Source organism: Brachycentrus maculatus, unplaced genomic scaffold, assembly GCF_059751285.1.
Source record: "Brachycentrus maculatus isolate JH-2025_06_01 unplaced genomic scaffold, ASM5975128v1 h1tg000244l, whole genome shotgun sequence".
Lineage (NCBI taxonomy): Eukaryota > Metazoa > Arthropoda > Insecta > Trichoptera > Brachycentridae > Brachycentrus > Brachycentrus maculatus.
The window spans coordinates 2705347-2729680 of record NW_028280995.1 but is presented as its reverse complement, the minus strand read 5'-3'; the positions used below and the strand labels follow the sequence as shown (position 1 = coordinate 2729680).

The 24334-nt window shown below is 31.5% G+C and overlaps 2 protein-coding genes across 4 annotated transcripts in view; both read left to right on the top strand.

The window, feature by feature from the left end:
- The window catches only part of LOC148306327 (transmembrane protein 120 homolog), a 369069-nt gene that overhangs the window by 94065 nt on the left and 250670 nt on the right, over positions 1-24334 (top strand). The window lies entirely within an intron of this gene.
- The window catches only part of LOC148306336 (serine protease inhibitor dipetalogastin-like), a 75310-nt gene that overhangs the window by 25959 nt on the left and 25017 nt on the right, over positions 1-24334 (top strand). For all 3 annotated transcript variants that reach the window (XM_088265281.1, XM_088265280.1, XM_088265282.1), the window contains exons 4-5: positions 7827-7967; positions 22066-22233. In XM_088265281.1, the coding sequence (XP_088121407.1) occupies positions 7827-7967; positions 22066-22233 (309 nt within the window). The remainder of the gene's footprint in view (positions 1-7826; positions 7968-22065; positions 22234-24334) is intronic.

Here is a 24334-nt window from a genome sequence, read left to right as displayed (position 1 = left end):
TGATTTTTTCACTCTAATATTTATTCAATATTACCCTGGACTGGTTGGTGCCTGAAGCGGGGGGCTGATCACCTTTCCTTCGTGTGTTGTTCACAAATACTTGTTAAAAAATCTGGATTATCTCAGATTAGGAGTTTTTTTCCACATTTTGAGTGTGTCCAAATGCTTGTTCACAAATCTGGATTGTCTCCGATTATAGGAGTTATTTTTCATACTATTTTTTGACATCTCATCAAAGATGAAGATAATATGGAAGTCTGGGCATTTACGGGGCTGACGACCGTCATAGGCTAGTTTAAGTGATCACTTTACACACGTGTAACATCTATTCAAATTCTATTCAAATTCTTGGTTCTATACATGTGAACCAATTTAGAAACCTTGTTCTTGAATCACTAGAGACATCTATTGGTGAGATAAAGAGAAAAAATGTTATTTTTTTACATTATTTTAACACTGGTCAATTTATAAGCTACATAAAAATTGAAAATCATATTTTCAGGCGGGTCTCAAGTATGTTAATTTCATCCAGGATTCGGACCTCGCATACAAATAGTAAGAATCTCTGCTTAATAAAAGCTTTCCCTATTCCAACATAAAGCATTTGTGTACTCACATGTACTGTGTCACGAATATGATCAATATACGAGTATCTAGGAGTTCCAAAATTTTAGAAGTGTGGTTGTCAATCATGGGTAGAATTTGGTGAATATTACGCGCGTGTAAAGTGATCACTCAACCAAGCCTATGACGGTCGTAAGCCCTGTTAATGTCCAGACTTCAATATTCTTCCATATAATGGAATTAGCTTCACATACGGTGTTTAAAAATGATATTTACTTAGAAAAAGTGGTATTACTAAGTAAAACTGGAATTTAAAATGGATAGATTCCATATTCTTCTTCATCTACGTATGTTGAGATGTCAGATAAAAGCTGTTTTTTGTTTATTTGATAAACTCATATAATATCATTGATTGAAACGTTAAAAATATTGAAACCTATCCGAATATCATTTCCGTAATAACTAGCCCTCCACGCCATCGTTTGTTTATCGTACAGTCCACAATTCATAAATATTATTCGCGTGGCTCCCACATGAATCCAGAGCTGTGTGGATCCCAAATAAATCTGGACCAACTTAAATTGGCCGCGGAAATCCGACATAGATTCGAGAATTCTCAGCTGACGTTTTGCTGAAATTGACATTGAAAACGGGCGGGCCTTGACATTACGTCACGATGTGTTGGCATGCCGTGTTCTCCAGATAGTCTCGTCGCTAAACATGTTGTTCACTCCTTTCAAGAACGTCATAAATAATAATAAAAAACTTGGTTTTTCAGGAGAACGTTTTTAAAAACTAACTAACTAACTAACCATCACGCCGCTTCCCCGCACGGATAGGCAGAGAGAATAGAACGCCACACCACTCTGTCTTTGCAAACATTCTTCGCCTCTTCCACGTTCATGTATCTCCTCATACATACCCGCCGATTGTTACGACTCCTAACCTGACCACTTTCAAGTATTTGGCATACCTGATCGTGCCATGTTTTTCTCGGTCTTCCTCTGCTCTTTTTTCCACTTACGTTCGCCTCATAAATTTGTTTTACCGTTCTTTCCTCACTCATTCGTTCTACATGTCCAAACCATCTCAACTCACCTTTCTTTATTTTATCGATAATGCTTATCTCAACGTTTTTAAAGTTTAAAAATATAACACAATATATTTATATATTATAACGTAATGTATAAAAATAAATATCAAGCCACTTATTTAACTTTCTACTGTGCAACAGATCTTTTTAGGTAAAACTTGAAGGTTTTTTTCTCCATTTGAAAAATATTTAGTATATTTTTAAAAAATAATTAAACAAAACCTTTTCTTCAAAATGCAAATGCAACACTTTCTGCCCTGTAGCGGGTAAATATTAAGTTAAAAATATGCCTCTTTTGCTGGGATATAGTACATTTTCTGGGCATTCCGAAAACATGCACAACTGAAAATTGACGATTTTTGATTTATAACGTTGTTGAAAGGAGTGAGCGATAAGTCTTATCCAACACTTGCAAGAATGATAAAAGCATCTACCATACATCAGTTTTCTTCGTTTTATAAATATAGCTGTTGAAGTTTTTACTTCGTTTTGTTATTTATGTCACTCTTTAATCCTATCGTACATATTTCAAAAATATATTTTTCAATTCAATTCAATTTCGTTCAACAAAAATTAAATTAAATTAAAATTAATACATACATAACAAACAATATTCAAGGCGTATATATTAAAAGTAAGCAAGAAGACTTAAAGGTGTATTGCTAAAGGTGTAGAAAAATCCCGCTTCGGAAAACTCCTTCAGACACATGGAACAGATCAATATTCAATGTGATATTTTTCAACATAGCGGTAGCTCTTCCTACAGGCATAATCATTGGCAGGTTGGTCCTGTGTATAGGAATGTGAAACAATCAATGCCGACGCTGTCTTAGGTAACTATCGAGAACATACAGACCAATGCTCCCGATAATTTCAGGATTATAGATCATACCGCACACACGCTTCGAACACACACACACGCACACACGCAGACACAGAAGCCTACTATATATATATATATATATATATATATATATATATATATATATATATATATATATATATATATATATATATATATATATATATATATATATATATATATATATATATATATATATTTATATATATATATTTATATATATATATTTAACCTTTGCATGAAAAAAGCATCTACCAATATTGATCATGCATCAGTTTTCTTCATCTTCGAAATATAGCTGTTGGAGTTTATGCTTTGTTTTGTTAATTATGTAACAGCATCGAACACAGAAGCCTACTATATATATATATATATATATATATATATATATATATATATATATATATATATATATATATATATATATATATATATATATATATATATATATATATATATATATATATATATATATATATATATATATATATATATATATATATATATATATATATATATATATATATATATATATATATATATATATATATATATATATATATATATATATATATAATAACCTTTGCATGACGAAAGCATCTACCAATATTGATCATGCATCAGTTTTCTTCATCTTCTAAATATAGCTGTTGGAGTTTATGCTTTGTTTTGTTAATTATGTAACTCCTTAACCCTCTGAGACATGTTTTCTTTTAAAAAGTAATTATTTTATTGAGACTTACATATTTCATCACACACAATAATTACAAATCGCAATAATGTACGCTCACTGAGTTGTAAATTGTTGGCCAGTGTAATTGGAGCACACTTGAGAATGAACTTTCTAGAACGTGTCACGTTTATAAGGCTTACATGAGAGAGAAGAACGATATAAAGTACTCATACTAATATAAGAGTTTCTGCTTAATAAAAAGCTTCTTTACATCTCACCAATAGATGTCTCTAGTGAAGTTTTAGTGATTCATGAACAAGGTTTCTAAATTGGTTCATATATATTATTTATATTCAAAGCATTTACTTTGTGGTCAAACATTTTAATTGATATTAGTAATGTTAGTAAATAACCACTCACCGACTACTTCTGTCTACCGGTTTCGAGACGTACCCGTCTCTTCGTCAGGACATACACTACAATTTAACAATCATGCGAACAACACTACACCACACCCACTTAGTACTATTCACATACACTATCACTACACATGCAAAACATGCAGAGCGAGTTGTTAGTCCCACCATGCTTTTGGGAAACTAAATAATAAAGTAAAATAATAAATTATTATTTAGTTTCCCAAAAGCATGGTGGGACTAACAACTCGCTCTGCATGTTTTGCATGTGTAGTGATAGTGTATGTGAATAGTACTAAGTGGGTGTGGTGTAGTGTTGTTCGCATGATTGTTAAATTGTAGTGTATGTCCTGACGAAGAGACGGGTACGTCTCGAAACCGGTAGACAGAAGTAGTCGGTGAGTGGTTATTTACTAACATTACTAATATCAATGGTTCATATATATATAGAACTTCCAAGAATTTGAGTAATGTGGTTGTCAATAATGGGTAGAATTGGTGAATGTTACACGTGTGTAAAGTGATCACTTAAACCAGCCTATGACGGTCGTAAGCCCCGTAAATGCCCAGACTTCCATATTCTTCTTCATCTTTGATGAGATGTCAAAAAATAATAGATATAAAGTAGAATGAAGAAGAAACAGAGTTATATATTCCGGCGCCAAGGGAGTATTTGATTGCATATATGTAATAAACAAATTAGTTTTTCTAGTTTTATAAATAAGTATTGTAAAATGTGCCCTCGGTACGGGAAAACTCAGTGTGGGCACATTATTGTAATTTTGTAATTATATATATGATAAGATGAAAATTAAATTAAATAAATAAATAAAGAACTTTTTACTGATATATTTTTTGAAAATTTTTAACATAGTTATTTTTAAGCATTTGCGTCCGTCTTCGTAGTGTAATGGTCAGCACGCTCGGCTACCGTTCTGGAGGTCCCGGGTTCGACTCCCAAGGGGGGTAAAATAAATATAAGTGATTTTTTCACTGTAATATTTATTTAATATTACCTTGGACTGGTACCTGAAGCGGAGGGCTGATCACCTTTCCTTCATGTTCAAACGATCAAAATAACACTGCGTTTATATGACGCAATGCCCTATGCACCATTGGGTACTGATAAGGGTTTATTTTTTTTTTTAAGACCTCGTATGACGGGTTCATGCAGGAGAGGGTTAACTAACGTGACTTATTGCAGAGCCGTGACGAGGCATTTTAGCGCCCGAGGCAATCCTTCTAAAGGCGCCTCTCCATACACGCCTTGAAAATGTCGATCATTTTTTATACATCATTATTTTTGCACAAGAGAAATTAATATATTCATTCCATAAAGAAGCACACCTTAATTTTTTTTATTGAATAATGATAAATAACTTTTGAGTGAGAAAATAATGAACAGTAAAAAAATATGCGGTGAATTTTGTTATTATTTTTCTGGTCGTTTCTCTAATTTCTGAGGATCGTGACCCCCCTGCTGGCTTTTTCGGGAACCTCGGACAACACTCCGCTATTGGTCCCTGCATTGTGCAGCCTTTAGAGCTCTTGCAAGGGAGAAGCCTGTGATCTCTTTCACCTGGTCGGTCCATCGAGTTGGAGATCTGCCTGTAGCTCTCCGACCTTCTAGGCCTCCAGTTATGACAAGTCTCTCCAGGTTGTCTGATGGTCTACGAGCAATGTGGCCGAAGAACTGGAGAACTCGTCTTTTGAGAAGAGTCGAAAGACGATCCGTGATCCTTATCTGTTGCAAGATCTGTCCTCTTTACTGTCCATGGGATTGCCAAAAAAGGAATGTGGGTGTGTTGGTGATATATTGATACCAACAACATAGCTGCAATTGTGGGCATACCCGCAAAGTCTGGCAAGTTCATTCTAGATTAGTCTCTCCAAGAAACCAGGCACTCACACAGAGCTACCTAGAAATATATATTTGTAATAAACCAAAGGAAAAGTACTAGCGAGTTATTACTTATCATTTTCCACCACCTTAGTACACAACAGGAACAAAAGCATAGGAAGACCAAGGAAAACTTATCATGGTTAAGTACTTCAAACACTTGAAAGTGGTCGGGTCAAGAACCGGTATAATCTAATGTTTAAAAAAGCCATAACAAGTCGAAACAATTGTCACAAATATAATATAATTTTTATATATTTTTAACAATTAAATACAATTTAGTGAACTCAAGAAATCGGTGTTTGATTTTAACATTTAATATATAAAGTATCTTTTCTGTTCCATTCATTTGGGTCCGTGACTAGGTTCTACGGAACACGCCAACAAAAATACGCGACCCGGCTCTGATTAACACACACATTTGCGAGCACAAAGGAGAAATGATAAATGAAGAACTAAATCCAGTGTCGGAATAAAACCATCTACATGTAAAATTATTACCAGCCATAATGATTTACAGTTCTAGTTTTCATCAGTGGTCTACTCAATTAAATAATATATATTGTCCAGTAGAATAAAGCGCCGTTGGGTAAATCACAGAATAACGAACAATAGACACGGTCAAATTTATAATCTGGTAACATTAATTTGCAGTGAACCAGCTCAATTATCCATATGGATATAGTACATGTATATGTTTGTATACCATATTTGCGTAAATAATTTTATATTTCTCGAGATGGGTGAACCTATTTAGACAGAAACAGCGTTATGCATCATAAACTTTTCTTTTATGGAGTAAAATGATCTGTTTTCATATAATATTAGTCAGAAATCTAAAAAAGTTATATATACATCAATAAAAATAAAACTACTGTCCAGCTTGGGTGGAAGAAGGCATAGAGAAAGTAAATGTAGAAATATTCCAAATTTCTACTTTTTTGTCGTTAAATATTTTGCTAGTGTAAGGAAACTGATTTGATTTAAATTTTAAAATAAAACATTCGTATAAGACCACTTTTGAGTTTTTTTAAATTCTAAACACGACTGTTTTTGCGAACTACAGATGTTCTCAAAAACATTTAAAAATATAAACATTGTATTTTCACCTGTTGATGATAACGTAGTTCTAGAAAAAAGGCGTGTTTACATTAATAAACTCTAAAGTGGTCTAACAAAAGTATTATATTTTTTTAAATTTAAATCATCATGTTATTCCACAAAGTTAATGTCAAATTAGCCCTAACTCACAACTTAGCACAAAGTCCTTAACACAATATAGAAAGACAACAACACAATGCAGCACATTACATAAAGAAAACATCCTTTTGCAGCATCTTTGATCAAACATAATCATAATGATAACCTTTAGTTTCTTTTGGAGACGTTGCTTCAACGTCTGCTGCCAACAACCCTAACTCACAACCTAGCACAAAGTCCTAACAACGACATAGAAAGACAACAACACAGTGCAGCACTTAACGTTAAAAAAAAAACACCCTTAAGATGCAGCGTCTTTAATCAAACATTATCATAATGATAGTTACCTTGATACTTAAGTATCTTTTGCAGACGTCCGTATGGTGAAACCTGGCGAGTGCTCCAACATCCGCTGTCAAAAATCCTTCCTCACAACCTAGCTCAAAGTACTAACCACAACATCGAAAGACAACAACACAATGTAGCACTTTTAATCATGGTGATAACCTTAAATTCTTTCGCAGACGTTCTTATGGTGAAGCCTGGCGAGTGCTCCAACGGCCGCTGTCAACGACCCTTCCTCACAACCTAGCACAAAGTACTAACCACAACATAGAAAGACAACACAATATAGCACCTGTGATCATAATAATATACGTAAATTCTTTTGGGGACGTTCGTATGGTGAAGCCTGGCGAGGGCTCCAACGTCCGCTGACAATAACTTTAACACACAACCTAGCACAAAATCCCAACCACAACATAGAAAGACAACAACACAATGTAGCACTTTTAATCATAATGATAACCTTGAATTCTTTTGGAGACGTTCGTATGGTGAAGCCTGGCGAGTGCTCCAACGTCCGCTGACAATAACTTTAACACACAACCTAGCACAAAGTCCCAACCACAACATAGAAAGACAACAACACAATATAGCACTTTTAATCATAATGATAACCTTGAATTCTTTTGGAGACGTTCGTATGGTGAAGCCTGGCGAGTGCTCCAACGTCCGCTGACAACAACTCTAAATCACAACCTAGCACAAGGTCTCAACCACAGCATAGAAAGACAACAACCTTTGATCATAATGATAACCTTATGTTTCTCTCGCAGACGTTCGTATGGTGAAGCCCGGCGAGTGCTCCAACGTCCGCTGCCCCTGTCGCCGCATGGACTTCACCAAGGTGTGCGCCTCCAACGGCCTGACCTACGGCAGCGTGGGGGAAGTTCGGTGTCTGCAGCGGTACAATCAGGGTGAGTCCACCAACAGAATATCCAGGCTCTGCGCCCATAGACAACACTTCATCCCTTGACCATTAGATTCAACTATATCTATTTAAATCTGAGCCCGCCATCCACCCGCAGCAGTTATAGAGTCCTGAGGGACTCTCTGTCAGCTGCACATAGAGAAAAATCTTCAAAATATTTCTGAAGAAATAAATAATGCTCTATTCAATTAATGAGGGGGAGGAGGATGTACGGACAGAGGCCGACACTTCGTCCCCACCCCTCGGTATCCCAGATTAGATTTAGATTAGATTAGATTCAACTACTGATACAATGTCAGTTAGCTGGAGAAGTGGCTAATGTGTAACTCAGGGGCTCCCAAAGTGTGCGCCGCGGCGCCCTGGTGCGCCGTAGAAAGTAATGAGGGGCGCCGTGAGTCAATCCTCTATCGTTATCCGAAACCACAAATATTCTCTGTTTTAATTCTGAATTCTTAAAAATAGAATAAAACTCAATTTCATATTGTGGATATTTTAATTTTTGTGCCTATCTACCCAACTACTATTATTGTAGGTACCTATTTCTACAGGGTCTTATATCAGGGTAATATATACAGGGTCTTTCATTAAATGCTTCCTATCTTTAAATTTAAATAAAACAAAGTGTTATAAAAAAATATTCATTTGAAAGGCCCATCAATGGTAATATGAATGGAATATAACACCGATCAAATGTCATATATATATATATATATATATATATATATATATATATATATATATATATATATATATATATATATATATATATATATATATATATATATATATATATATATATATATATATATATATATATATATATATATATATATATATATATATATATATATATATATATATATATATATATTTATATATATATATATATATATATATATATATATATATATATATATATATATATATATATATATATATATATATATATATATATATATATATATATATATATATATATATATATATATATATATATATATATATATATATATATATATACTATATCCCATGTACTATACTAATGTACTATATCCCAGCAAAAGAGGCATATTTTTAACTTAATATTTACCCGCTACAGAGCAGAAAGTGTTGTTTTTGAATTTTGTAGAAAAGGTATACTAAATATTTTTCAAATGCTGAAAAAACCTTCAGGTTTTACCTAAAAAGATCTTTTGCACACTAAAAAGTTCAATAAGTGGCTTTATATTTATTTTAATACACTGCATTATATTTTTAAACTTTAAAAACATTCTTATGAAAAATCAAGTTTTTGGATTTATGACGTTCTTGAAAGGAGTGAGCGATATATCTTTCCATAAAGTATTTTTTCAGATCATTTATTTTGAATCCCCGAATGGGTTCTATTTTATATAAGTCAGGCAGCTGGTTAATTTGGGTATAGGCAATATATTTTAAGGACCTTACTAAGTTAGTGATACAGTTACTTAGATCGTGAAATTTCTTTAGCTTTTAGCAGCACGATTTCGTAAAGTCTGTAGTTTCTTGTATTTGGCTTTGTAGATGAATCCTAACACTGGTTTCTTCGCGAAATTGCTTCGAACTCTATTTATCCCTGTCGCCCGCCGGGCATCACTTCTAATCCCTCTCCCGAGTCCCAGTTCCCAGATGCACACGCAGTTATTATTATGGGCAAGTGATCCGTTAAGTTCCGCATTGCAAGTCCTGCCTGGAACGAGGGTCAGAATATCGCGAACAAGAAGGAACTAAACAAGCCATCGCTTGTACTACCCGGTACATAAGGACATCTGTTATACTTCCACTTGGGTGCCGTTCTATAATAACATTAATGAATTGAACAGGCGCCGCCGCCGTGGCGTAGTTGGGTAGACGCTCGACTGCGAAACTGGCGTCGCGGGTTCGATTCCCGCCGATTGCGAAAATGAATTTAATTTTTTTTCAAACCCTTATCCGCACCCAATGGTGCATAGGGCACTGCATCATATAAACGCAGTTTTATCTTGATCGTTAACATATGAAGGAAAGGTGATCAGCTCTCCGCTTCAGGTACCAGTCCAGTCCAGGGAAAAAATCACTTATATTTATTTGACCCCCCCCTGGGAATCGAACCCGGGACCTCCAAAATGATAGTCGAGCGTGCTGACCATTACACTATGGAGGCATTACACTATGTATATATATATATATATATATATATATATATATATATATATATATATATATATATATATATACATATATAAACATATATTTAAGGTACCTTTTCTTTAGTACAACTGTATAAATGTGCGCCCTGGGACGCTCGCTTGCGGAGCAGTCATAGTTCCTAGTAACTCGAGGCGAAATAGTTCGTGCCAACTTCCATAAAAGGGTATTAATGACTTTACGATAGGAGAGAGACTTTGAAAATTGGCATTGATGGACCACGAAAAGCTCCAAGCTGCGTTTAGTATATCCAGGAAGTATGGCAAACCATAAATCCGTTAGGTCTTCATTCAATCGTTCAAGCCTCTTCGACAGGTATTTTGAATCTGTCGTTGTTTGCGTTTTAGCTATTTTCTTATAAGCATTTTTTGTTTATGCATTGCCTTACGCACCATGTGGTGTGGATTAGGGTAAGAAAAAGAAAGAAGATAATTATGTAGCGTAAATAAAATTAATATGTATTTTACATTTACAAACACACACACACTCACAAAAAATTATAAATATATAAGTATATATATATATATATATATATATATATATATATATATATATATATATATATATATATATATATATATATATATATGTATATGTATATATATATATATATATATATATATACATATATATATATATATATTTATATATATATATTTATATATATATATATATATATATATATATATATATATATATATATATATTATATATATATATATATATATATATATATATATATATATATAAATATATATATAAATATATATATATATATATATATATATATATATATATATATATATATATATATATATATATATATATATATATATATATATATATATATATATATATATATATGTATTGAAATTATTTGAAGTAGATATAGTAGTATATATATATATATATGTATAGTAGTATATATATAAATATATGTATATGTATATATATATATATATATATATATATATATATATATATATATATATATATATATATATACATATATATATATATATATATATATATATATATATATATATTTATATATATATATATATATATATATATATATATATATATATATATATATATATAAATATATATATATATATATATATATATATATATATATATATATATATATGTATTGAAATTATTTGAAGTAGATTCATTTTCAATAAAAAAAAACAGCAAATCTTTAACTATTAGAGGGTGATAAATATTTCAATCTAAAGAAAAAGACTTTCAATAGCAAAATGCAATACCAAATAATTTCAACAGAACTTCAAGTATTTGGGAACCAAATACTTCAATAACCTCCCGATATAAAATAAAAGAAGTTTTTAATATTCACTTAAAAATAAAACAAAGAAAAAAATACTATTATTAACGAAGTATAGGCATAAAACATTGAGTGTAAATCCCTCCCCAAGCACAAGAGCCTAGTCTCTTTTTTGGAGAGGCATAGCATAACTAGTATGTATGTTAAAATTAGAAATGTAGCAAATTAATTAAACTTTTTTTATGTTACTTTATTAAATAATTGATATATACAGTATCGAACAGATTTATTGAAACAAAACGTTTTGCAAAATCTGTTGTTTATTAGTTATATCACAAATTAATATTTAATATGATCTCATTTGGGCTCATTCAAAGATTTTACTCTTGGTCAAATAAAAAATTTACTGGTCAAATAAAAAAGTGGAAAAGCTAAAAATATTGGTTTTAATCTAATGATTTTACTCTTCTTGGCATGTATTATGTAAGCATGTATTTTGGAACGTGGCTGCCATTTTTTCGTATCGAAACCATACCTGAATTATGGACAAAATGCGCTTTTCCACCGTAGTGCAATCAATTTAGGATAGCCGATTTTTACAGATTGCCGATAGATTTTCAATTAATAAATTAATTCATATTTTTTTGTAACTTTATCAAATAATTAATATTTATTTATGCATATAATTAATATATATTTATGAGATATTATGGTGCTAGAATCAATTTATTCAATATTACCCTGCACTGGTACCTGAAGCTGATCACCTTTCCTTCATGTGTTAACCATCAAGATAACACTGCATTTATATGATGCAGTGCCCTATGCACCATTGGGGTGCGGATAAGAGTTTGAAGAAGATAATAATAATAATAAAACCCTTATCCGCACCCCAATGGTGCATAGGGCACTGTGTCATATAAACGCAGTGTTATCTTGATCGTTTACACATGAAGGAAAGGTGATCAGCCCTCCGCTTCAGGTACCAGTCCATGGTAATATTGAATAAATATTACAGTGAAAAAATCACTTTTATTTATTTTACCCCCCTTGGGAATCGAACCCGGGACCTCCAGAACGGTAGCCGAGCGTGCTGACCATTGCACTACGGAGGCGGACTATTTTTTTTCATTTTTTTTTTTTTTTTGAAGAAGAAGAAGAAGAATACATATATATATAGTAAGTTCTCTTTCATTAATCCTGAATATTAATCTTTTTTTCTCTCCAACACTTGAAGTCGTTATCCACGCGCAGCGCTCGGTTTAAGTGGTTATTAATTATCATTAAATGCTAATGATAAGCCCACTTCAACAAATCACTTTAAACTTTTGGCTTGATTGAAGTGTCACACACTGTAACTGTAGCAATTAGTTATTTTTAGTTACCACACCGCCACACGTGGGTACGTACTCGGTAATGCTGCTGGGTAGGCGGCGCGCGTCGAGGTGAGGATACCAGCGCCGGATTCGGCCATTCTGGGCCGAAACGCTAAATAGTGCCTAAACGGATGATCGATGTGTGCTTTTAACTAATTAATATAATATCGATTTTTAGATACCTACTAAAAATTGTAAAATTAACCAGAATTTTGTTTAATTCGCCTGTGCTGTTGATATAGCAAAACAACGACTACCATATCGCTTACTCCTTCAACAACGTCATATATCAAAAATCGTAAATTTTCAGTTGTGCGTGTTTTTGAAATGCCCAGAAAATTTACTATATCCCAGCAAAAGCGGAATATTTTTAACTTAAGATTTACCCGCTACATGGCAGAAAGTGTTGTTTTTGCATTTTGAAGAAAAGGTATTGTTTTATTATTTTTTTAATTTACTAAATGTTTTTCAAATGGAGAAAAACCCTTCAGGTTTTACCTAAAGAGATGTGTTGCACAGTAAAAATTTCAATATGTGGCTTGATATTTATTTTTAAGGCATTTTACTCTAACATTAAAACGATCTGAAAAAGTTAATTCAAGTTTTTTTTCATTAATTGATTCGGCAGTCACTTTGTGGTAAAATCTATCCATTTTTAATTAATGTTTTACTTAGTAAATACCACTATTTCTTAAAATCTACTGTGACACGTGTTTCGAGGAATGCGGAATGCATCGAAACACGTGTCACAGTAGATTTTAAGAAATAGTGGTATTTACATACTAAGTAAAACCTTAATTAAAAATGGTTAAGTTTTTTTGATATATCGCTCACTCCTTTCAAGAACGTCGTAAATCAAAATTCGACAATTTTCAGTTGTGCGTGTTTTCGGAATGCCCAGAAAATGTACTATATCTCAGCAAAAGCGGCATATTTTTAACTTAATATTTACCCGCTACAGGGCAGAAAGTGTTGTTTTTGTATTTTGAAGAAATGGTATTGTTTAATTATTTTTTAAATACACTAAATATTTTTCAAATGGAGAAAAAACCTTCAAGTTTTACCTAAAAAGATATGTTGCACAGTAAAAATTTCAGTAAGTGGCTTGATATTTATTTTTTATACATTGTATTATATTTTCAAACTTTAAAAACGTTCTCCTGAAAAATCAAGTATTTTGATTTATGACGTTCTTGAAAGGAGTGAGCGATATGACATGTTGAAAGGAGTGAGCGACATGTCATATATTTATCATGTACATATTACCTACATGTACATAAAGGAAATAATTGAAAAAATAGATTGAACGCAGCTGATGGGAATTAGAGGTAATATAATGAAAGGTAGAATACATTTCATTATATTTTTCTCTTTAAAAACGATCTCCTGAAAAATCAGGCTTTTTGATATATGACGTTGTTGAAAGGAGTGAGCGATGTGTTGCTCGTAATATTTATTGACGTTATTTATCCTGTACTGTATATGTGCTTGACGATGACATAATTATTGAATCCTTCAAAGTATCGGATGATGCTGAGTGGTGAGATATTGGATAGCGTTAGGGCCGTGTCATGGTCGCCGATTGTGTATTCTCCGTATAACTAATAACATTATCAGACAAATCATGTTTATTGCCTGTAATTGTCATCATTTCTCATCTTCATCATCTGTCATTTGTTGTACAACTTAAATTACACGAGACAAATGTGCAAATCTTCTTACTGATATCTCAATTAAAGAATCCAACAAAAACGTAATAATATTTTATTTATTGTTTCGGCATTAACTTTGTGGTAAGACATGTTACAATGATTAAAGAAAACACTTCGTTTTTTTACCACTTGAGTTTTATTATAGACTACATGTTTCAGAAGTTAAACTTCCATCATTCAGGTCTGTATAATAACACATTATACAGACCTGAATGATGGAAGTTTAACTTCTGAAACATGTAGTCTATAATAAAACTCAAGTGGTAAAAAACGAAGTGTTTTCTTTAATCATTGTAAAACGTAATAATATGCCATCTAATATAAAATGTCATTTATTTTACATGAAGTTTCAACTATTTTTTTTTAAATTGAAACACTTCTTAATAAACCACTCTTTTTATAGATAACCAGTTGAGTTCTTCTCTCATTTTTTCTACATATATTATTATATATTATGTCTGCCTCCGTAGTGTAATGGTCAGCTACCGTTCTGGAGGACCCGGGTTCGATTCCCGAGGGGGGTAAAATAAACATAAGTGATTTTTTCACTGTAATATTTATTCAATATTACCCTGGACTGGTACTTGAAGCGGAGGGCTGTCACCTTTCCTTCATGTTTAAACGATCAAGATAACACTGCGTTTATATGACGCAGTGCCCTATGCACCATTGGGGTGAGGATAAGGGTTTTATTATTATTTTATTATTATTATATCTATTTTTCTTGAGCACCATTCTCATCGCATTATTTTGTGTAATTTCCAATTTATTGAAATTTCCTTCATTTGCCAAAAATAACATTGTTGAGCAGTAATCTGTATGCGGAATAATGATTGTTTTATAAATGAGTTCTGCGAATGTGCGTATAGGAAACCAAGGTAGAATTATTTTAGTTATTTAAAGATTATCACAATCTTTTACTGAAGTTTTATTGTGAAGAACTTTATCTGATTTTTCTTCATACGATTATTTCATATCATATATTCAATGCAAGTTGAATCTGAAATATTTGCGAGACCAAGATAGCATCAAAGCGCATGCGCGTAGCGAAAAATTATATATATCTTTCTTGCATTCTGTGAATGCATTCTAAGGATATCGATCACTAATTACGATAATATAAACTATATAATGGACGATAATCTTTCTCTGATCTTTTTTGTATATTAAAAGCATTGTTAACTTTGTGGTACGGATGTGGTATTTTATTTTTGTCGATAGTAATGCAATTTATCTGGAATTTGATCGGGTTGTGGTCCCGTGGTTAGTGTCGTGGACTCTTAAGTCAGAGTTTCTCGGTTCGAATCCACTCTACCACAATTTGATACCTATTTCTACAGTAATAATGAGCCGCTTAGGCTCACAGAAATAGTATGAAATCGAAATATTTGTGTAAATAATAAAAAACACAATTATTTCCCTTTTTTTAACAAAAAAATGTACAACAGACATAAACACTAAGACCTCACTTTGCGTCGTAGATACGTTCCAAAAGATTTCTCGAAATTTAACCAAAATTTAAATTTACAATACGGGAAATTTCCTTTTAGAAAATTTAACAATGATTCTCTGTCTTAACTTAGTAACGACGCAAAGCGAGGTCTGAGTGTATTGTATATAAAATGGAAATAAGGTTAAGAAACCCAGCACTGAAAAAAAATGTTTATTTAAATAAATAAAAAAAATCAAGGGATAATTTTTAATGAAGGATGAAAGTAAACTAAATGCGATCTGTCAGACGAATGTGCGTCAAAACGATGTTTGACAGATGTTCGAATGGTGAATGGAAAGAATACAAGAGTGAGATCAGCATTATCGATAAAATTAAGTATGGTGTCTTGAGATGATTTGGATATGTGGATGTAATGAGTGAAAAAATGATAGTAAAACAGATTTATTAATTTAATTTAGTTAGAAGAATATTTTCGACTAAATTCGTCTCATGAATTTGTTTAACCATTTTTTCCTCACTCATTCATTCCACGTGTCCAAACCATCTCAGGACACCTTTTCTTATTTTATCGATAATGCTTATCTCAGCCTAGGATTCTTACCTTATATCACACCCTTCGAACATCTATCATACATCGTTTTGCCACACATTCGCCGGAGATCTCATTTGGATCGCATTTTGACCATTTTCATCATTTTTGTTGCCAAATATAACATACGGTTATATAAATATATATATATATATATATATATATATATATATATATATATATATATATATATATATATATATATATATATATATATATATATATATATATATATATATATATATATATATATATATATATATATATATATATATATATATATATATATATATATATATATATATATATATATATATATATATATATATATATATATATATATATATATATATATATATATATATATATATATATATATATATATATATATATATATATAAACATATATATTATTTTATATTGTGTGATTAGCCTATGACAGGTCATAAGCCCTGTAAATAACCAGACTTCCATATTCTCCTTCATTTACGTTAAGATTTCAAAAATGTATTACAGTACTCTTCATGTACTTTATAGTTTTTTCCACTTTAACCTTTCCTGTTCTTTTTACAAAAAAATATATTTTTTCATGAAATGAAGATAGAAATTATGTTAAAATATTTTTTTTTTAAAACACGTATTCGAAATATTTTTTAATTATGACAAAATTACACACAAATATCCACAGATGTCATTGCTATACAAGTTACATTATACTATGTAACTGACAGACGGACTTCGACGTTCATTAACGTCGATACTCTTTTCAGGAAAATTCGCACTGATATTCATTTACGTCCATACTCCCGGACAGGTTAATTTTATTTTTGAACCCTGCTTATAATTACAAGGTATAAAAGAGGATTATAAAGATAAATATAGGAGATAAGGGATTCTTACACATTTACTGCAGTGCTTTAAAAGATGCATTGTGTAGGAAAAAATAATAAAGTACAGACCGGTAACCCGTTACGTCATCGGTCAAATAAAATTGTACGTTCGATCACCATTTTGTTCCAATTTCATTATTGTCCACCAGTGAACGTTCAAAGGGTTCAAAATCAGATTGGACCTTTGGCGTTCCAATCAGTTGTCATCTGCACGGTTGATCTCTGGCCACTCTCCTCCGATCAAAGGGGCCGATATTGCGCGACACGCTGGTCTAATTGTATTACGTCTACGTGGCCCGACACGTTGCTGCCCATTCATCATCGCACCGACGTTTTATTAATACTATCAATCGATGCGATCGATTTCAATCGTTCGCCGAAAGCGAGTCGGAATGGCGAAGGTATTTGGGTCGGGTAAGGGCGATCGCGGGCCCTGTGTCTGGCTTCATACGACTAATCCTAGTATTATTATCATAGCCCTTTGGCTACTAGAATCCGATATATCGCATTTAGGGCGTTTTTGCACTACACGGAATTTTACCGTCCGGCACTTCTGTTACCTTGATAAAACGATGATCCAAATTGGCTTGTGCTTTTGTCCATCTTTTTTCGGATCGGTGCTCTTCGGCATAGGCTGGTTTCAAAGATCACTTTACACATGTGTAGCATTCACCATTTTTACCCATAATTGACAACCACACCATTCAATACTTTAAATTCTTGGGTCAAGTTATAAATTACAAGTCATAAATCGGAATAATCAGCAAGAATGTTATATACATATATTTGGAGATGCATAAATGTGAAAAACGCAAATGATGTTTGCAAAGATAGTAGTGTGGCGTTCTATCCCTTCTGCCAACGCCAGCAAGGAAAGGGCGTAATGCTGAGTTACTAGTTGCTAGTAATATGTACATATGTAGATCGGCTGTCCAAACTTAAAACACAGTAAGGGACATTTTTTTGCAGTACGTTTTTTTTTGCATTTTTGGACTACGTAGAATCTACTTAGTCTAAAAATGCAAAAAAAAACGTACTACAAAAAAATGTGCCTTACTGTGTTTTGAGTTTGGGCAGCCGAGATGTCATAGGTTATAGGTGATAGATGATCCCAACTATTCCTTCCATCCATCGGCTGCAGAAAGGCGAATGGGTTGAGAATAGTTCCCCGAAAGCCGTGCATATTGACAATCGTGAAATGTTACTCTTATCGGTACGAACCTCATTATCGATTTTAAAAATAACTTATTTAGAGAACGCATTAAAAATTATTTATTGATATTAGGTTACTGAGGTTATTTTGATCTTTACATATACCCTACCCTTAGCGCCCTAGTGGCGCCATAGATATTAATGGTTTGCCGTGTTACTACGTAACATGTCGCTCACTCCTTTCAAGAACGTCATAAATCGAAAATCGAAAATCGTCAATTTTCAGTTGTGCGTGTTTTCGAAATGCCCAGAAAATATACTAAGTCCCAGAAAAAGCGGCATTTTTAAAACTTAATATTTACCCGTTACAGGGCAGAAAGTGTTGTTTTCGCATTTTGTTGAAAAGGTATTGTTTAATTATTTTTTAAATACACTAAATATTCTTCAAATGGAAAAAAAACCTTCAGGTTTTACCTAAAAAGATCTGTTGCAAAGTAAAAAGTTCGATAAGTGGCTTGATATTTATTTTTAATACATTGTATTATATTTTTAAACATTAAAAACGTTCTCCTGAAAAATCAATTTTTTTTATTTAAGACGTTCTTGAAAGGAGTGAGCGATATGTATATCTTATTCCTAAATTTTTATATTTATTTATTTATATATATATATATATATATATATATATATATATATATATATATATATATATATATATATATATATATATATATATGTATATATATAAATTTATATATATATATTTATATATATATATATATATATATATATATATATATATATATATATATATATATATATATATATATATATATATATATATATATATATATATATATATATATATATATATATATATATATATATATATATATATATATATATATATATATATATATATATATATATATATATATATATATATATATATATATATATATATATATATATATATATATATATATATATATATATATATATATATATATATATATATATATATATATATATATATATATATATATATTAAAATGTCGACTGGTGATTTTACAATAACTGATTTTGATAAGATGGAAAATCACAAAGTGAGTGTTTCAAATATTTATTATACTTTCTATCTTTATAATTTTTTTTAAAAATTCACAAATATATAAAATTCATTCTTCATTACATATTTTACGTATTTTAAAAACTTCTTCTTCTTATTCTTGGAATAGATCTAAAGATCTGTTTTTTTTTTAAGTGACTCTTCCTGTGATGTTGACGCCCAGCTATCCTACCATCTCCATGCGGTGACCCGGTGGTATCTCGTTAGCCGCAATGTATGGGATAACCAATTTCGAAACTTTGTTCTTGAATCATTAGAACTTCACTAGAGACATCTATTGTTGAGATGAAAATAAGTTTTTTTAATGAGCACAAACTCTTTTATTAGTATGTGAGATCCGTATCCTGGATTATAATGTCTAAAGTTATCACTTAAACCAGCCTATAACGGTCGTCAGCCCCGTAAATCCCCAGACTTCCATATTACTATTATTTTTTATTAATATTTTACTTATTATTATTAATATTTTTTTTAACATCTCATCAAAGATGAAGAAGATTTTGTGAACAAGTATTTGGACACACTCAAAATGTTGTATAATGTTTTACTTAGTAAATACCACTATTTCTTAAAATCTACTGTGACACGTGTTTCGATGCATTCCGCATCAAAATGGATAGATTTTACCACAAAGTGACTGCCGAATCAATTAATGAAATTCCATATTCTTCGTCATCTTTGATGAGATGTCATAAATAATATGAAAATAGCTCCTATAATTGAAGATTATCTGATTTTGTGAACAAGTATTTGGACAGACTCTTAAAACTTTTATTTCCGACGTTCTGAGTAGGTCTTTGGTTCTGATTGTATAGGATTTCGTCTTCATACGTCATGATTGATCTTATATATGCCTTGTGTATCATAAAACGTGGGCAAATATTGTAAATTGTTTGAATTGTAACGAGAGGAAATGTCAGTTTACATTTCTTACCTCTTCCTGCCAAACTGTTTACTTTCAACTCCTTGCCATATTATTTACTTTTGCATTTTCCCACCAAACAAACGATGCAGGAAATGCAGTTTTCCATAACGAATTCGCGGAGGTCCGACTACATATCGCTCACTCCTTTCAAGAACGTCATAAATCAAAATACTTGATTTTTCAGGAGAACGCTTTTAAAGTTTGAAAATATAATAGAATGTATTAAAAATAAATATCAAGCCACTTATTAAACTTTTTACTGTGCAACATATTATTTTAGGTAAAGCCTGAAGGCTTTTTTCTCCATTGAAAATTATTTAATATATTTAAAAAAAATAATTAAACAATACCTTTTCTTCAAAATGCAAAAACAACATTTTCTGCCCTGTAGCGGGTACTTATTAAGTTAAAAATATGCCTCTTTTGCTGGGATATATTACATTTTCTGGGCTTTCCGAAAACATGCACAACTGAAAATTGACGATTTTTGATTTATGACGTTATTGAAAGGAGTGAGCGATATGTAAACCGCGATGCATTTTTATGTTTTTAAGCATAAACAACTATATCCACTTCCTTTGTAAATTATTACACATAATAAATATAATTTAATTAATTGATTCGGCAGTCACTTTGTTGTAATATCTATCCATTTTTAATTCAAGTTTTACTAGGTATTTTATTTGTTGTTTCGGCATTTACTTTATGGTAAGACATGTTAAAATGATTAAAGAAACACTTATTTTTATACCACTTGAGTTCATTAATGACTACTAGTTTCGAAAGCTAAACTTCCATCGTCAGGTATGAATAATAACATATTATTGATTTATATAAAATTTTATATAAAATCGCACGCATTTTATATAAAAAGCACGATTTTATATAAAATCGTGCTTTCAATACAAAAAAACCTTTATAAAAAATATTTAAAATATCATACAATACTTAAATTCACTAAAATTAAATTAATTTCTCATAAAATTATATCAAATCATGGTTATCAACTCCTGCCTTCTTTTATATATAACATAACAATTTGTATAGCCTCTCACCAGTCTGATGATGTCGGTAACGACGAAACCCGGTCGCTGGTCAAATAAAAAAGTGGAAAAGCTAAAAATATTGGTTTTAATCTAATAATAAATTAAAAATGCAATTCCATCACGAAGTGTCAGTGGATAATATAAATCTATTAACATATTATTGATTGAATAATAACATTTAATAAATAATAACCAGCCATATTAAATAGCAGACATATTTGTCTAACTCTACCTCATATTTTAGGGCTCCACATCCTCGCAGTCCGCCTCTGGTTTCTGCGACGCTGCCATATTTGTCTAACTCTGCCTTATATTTCAGGGCTCCACATCCTGCACTCGGGGGGCTGCACGGTGCGCGAGGTGCGGCGGTCGCAGGGGCGCCGGCTGGCGTGCCACCTCGCCCGCAACCGCTACGAGTGGAACCCCGTCTGCGGCAAGAACAACCTCACCTACGCGAACCCGTACGTCTACATTTGCCACCATCCACGTGAGTGAAAACTTGAATAATAATACAAAAAATATATCCTCAATATTATTAATATTTAAAGCATTTACTTTGTGGTTTGTCATTTTTACTTATTTATTTTTTACAAAAATGTTAATAATATTAGTATATAACCACTCACCGAGATTTTTATGTCTACCGGCTTCGAGACGTACCCGTCAACAATACCACCCTTCACCACCATAGCACCATTTACACATTTAAAACTACACAAAATGTTTAACGTCGACCAAAAAAACGCACGTGTTAAACATTTTGTGTAGTTTTAATGTGTAAATGGTGCTATGGTGGTGAAGGGTGGTATTGCATGCATGCTGTGGTAGTGATTGTCCTGACGAAGAGACAGGTACGTCTCGAACCCGTTAGACATAAAAATCTCGGTGAGTGGTTATTTACTAATATTATTAACATTTTTGTAAAAAAAATAAGTAAAAACAAAAAATATATTTAAAAAAAGAAATCTAGCTACAACTTATGCAACACCGCTTATCATGGCCCAACTTAGGCTTCATACTAATATCATACCTACTTTATAAGTTTTATAGCCTATACCTACTCGTGAGTGGATTTACTCTTTATTTTTGAATTTACTGTAATTTCATGCAATTATAGTCAAAAACACTAGTACAAAACAACAAAAGTTGAAAATGACTTTAATTTCCATTGATCCCCTGGGAATCGAACCAGGAACCTCCAGCACGGTAGCCAAAAACGTTGACCACTACACTATGGAGGTAAACGATAATGCTAAGAAAAATTTTGAAACATGTCGGTTGACTAAACTAAACACGCCACATGACGTAAAAAAAATTGACGTATCACGAACGTTTCTGTGGTTGCGGGTATACTTTTTTGTACCTGAACGTAAGGGATACGGCTTGTTGCGTTCGGGCAAGAATATAGAGAACGTATCACGTACGCTCATATGGGTAGGGTGGTTAAATAAATATTAATGTGAAGAAATACTTCTTTAAAATATTTATTTTGACCCTTTCCCCCCTGGGAATCGAACTCGGAACTTCTAGATTGGTAGTAACGCTATATTATTATCGTGTTATTTTTAAAATAACTGTCATATATTTTTTTATAAGCCTCCACTCGTTTGCAAGTGTTATATGTTATTATCGTGCTATTTTTATAATAACTGTTATAATCGTTTGTCGTTATCGTGTTATTTTTGTAATAACTGTCATGTTTTTATCGTGTTATTTTGTAGAAACCATAATATGTTATAAGTATTGCCGTTATTTTTTTAATACTTTTAAATCTTAGAATCGTTTAATTTCAGTTATTACTGTTATTTTATCATCGTATTTTTTTTAATGTAATAACTGTTATACGTTATTATTGCGTTATTTTTACAATAGGTAACCGTTATATGTTATTAACGCGTTATTTTTATAATATAATATGTCGCTCACTCCTTTCAAGAACGTCATAAATAAAAATACTTGATTTTTCAGGAGAACGTTTTTAAATGTAAAAAATATAATACAATGTATTAAAAATAAATATCAAGCCACTTATTGAACCTTTTACTGTGCAACAGATCTTTTTAGGTAAAACCTGAAGGTTTTTTCTCCATTTGAAAAATATTTAGTGCATTTAAAAAAATAATTAAACAATACCTTTTTTTCAAAATGCAAAAATAACACTTTCTGCTCTGTAGCGGGTAAATATTAAGTTTAAAATATGCCGTTTTTGCTGGGATATAGTACATTTTCTGGGCATTCCGAAAACATGCACAACTGAAAATTGACGATTTTTGATTTATGGCGTTCTTGAAAGGAGTGAGCGAAGTATGTAAATCACGGCAAAGCTTCATGTAGCCAGTCGGAAAAGCATTTTCTTAGCGGTGCCAATTAGCTCACATTCTGTGATTGCGACACACAAATCACGTCATCTGTCCCTTTGCTCGTATTACAATGCATTACGCATGTTATTTAACCTGTATTTAGTATGCATTATTTAAATTTACTACATAAAGTAATTTATGGTTGTTACCTTGCAAAAGTAATCATAGATATTGCAGATGAAAGTCGGCTAACTCCAATGATATATTTAGCATAATATATTTTATATG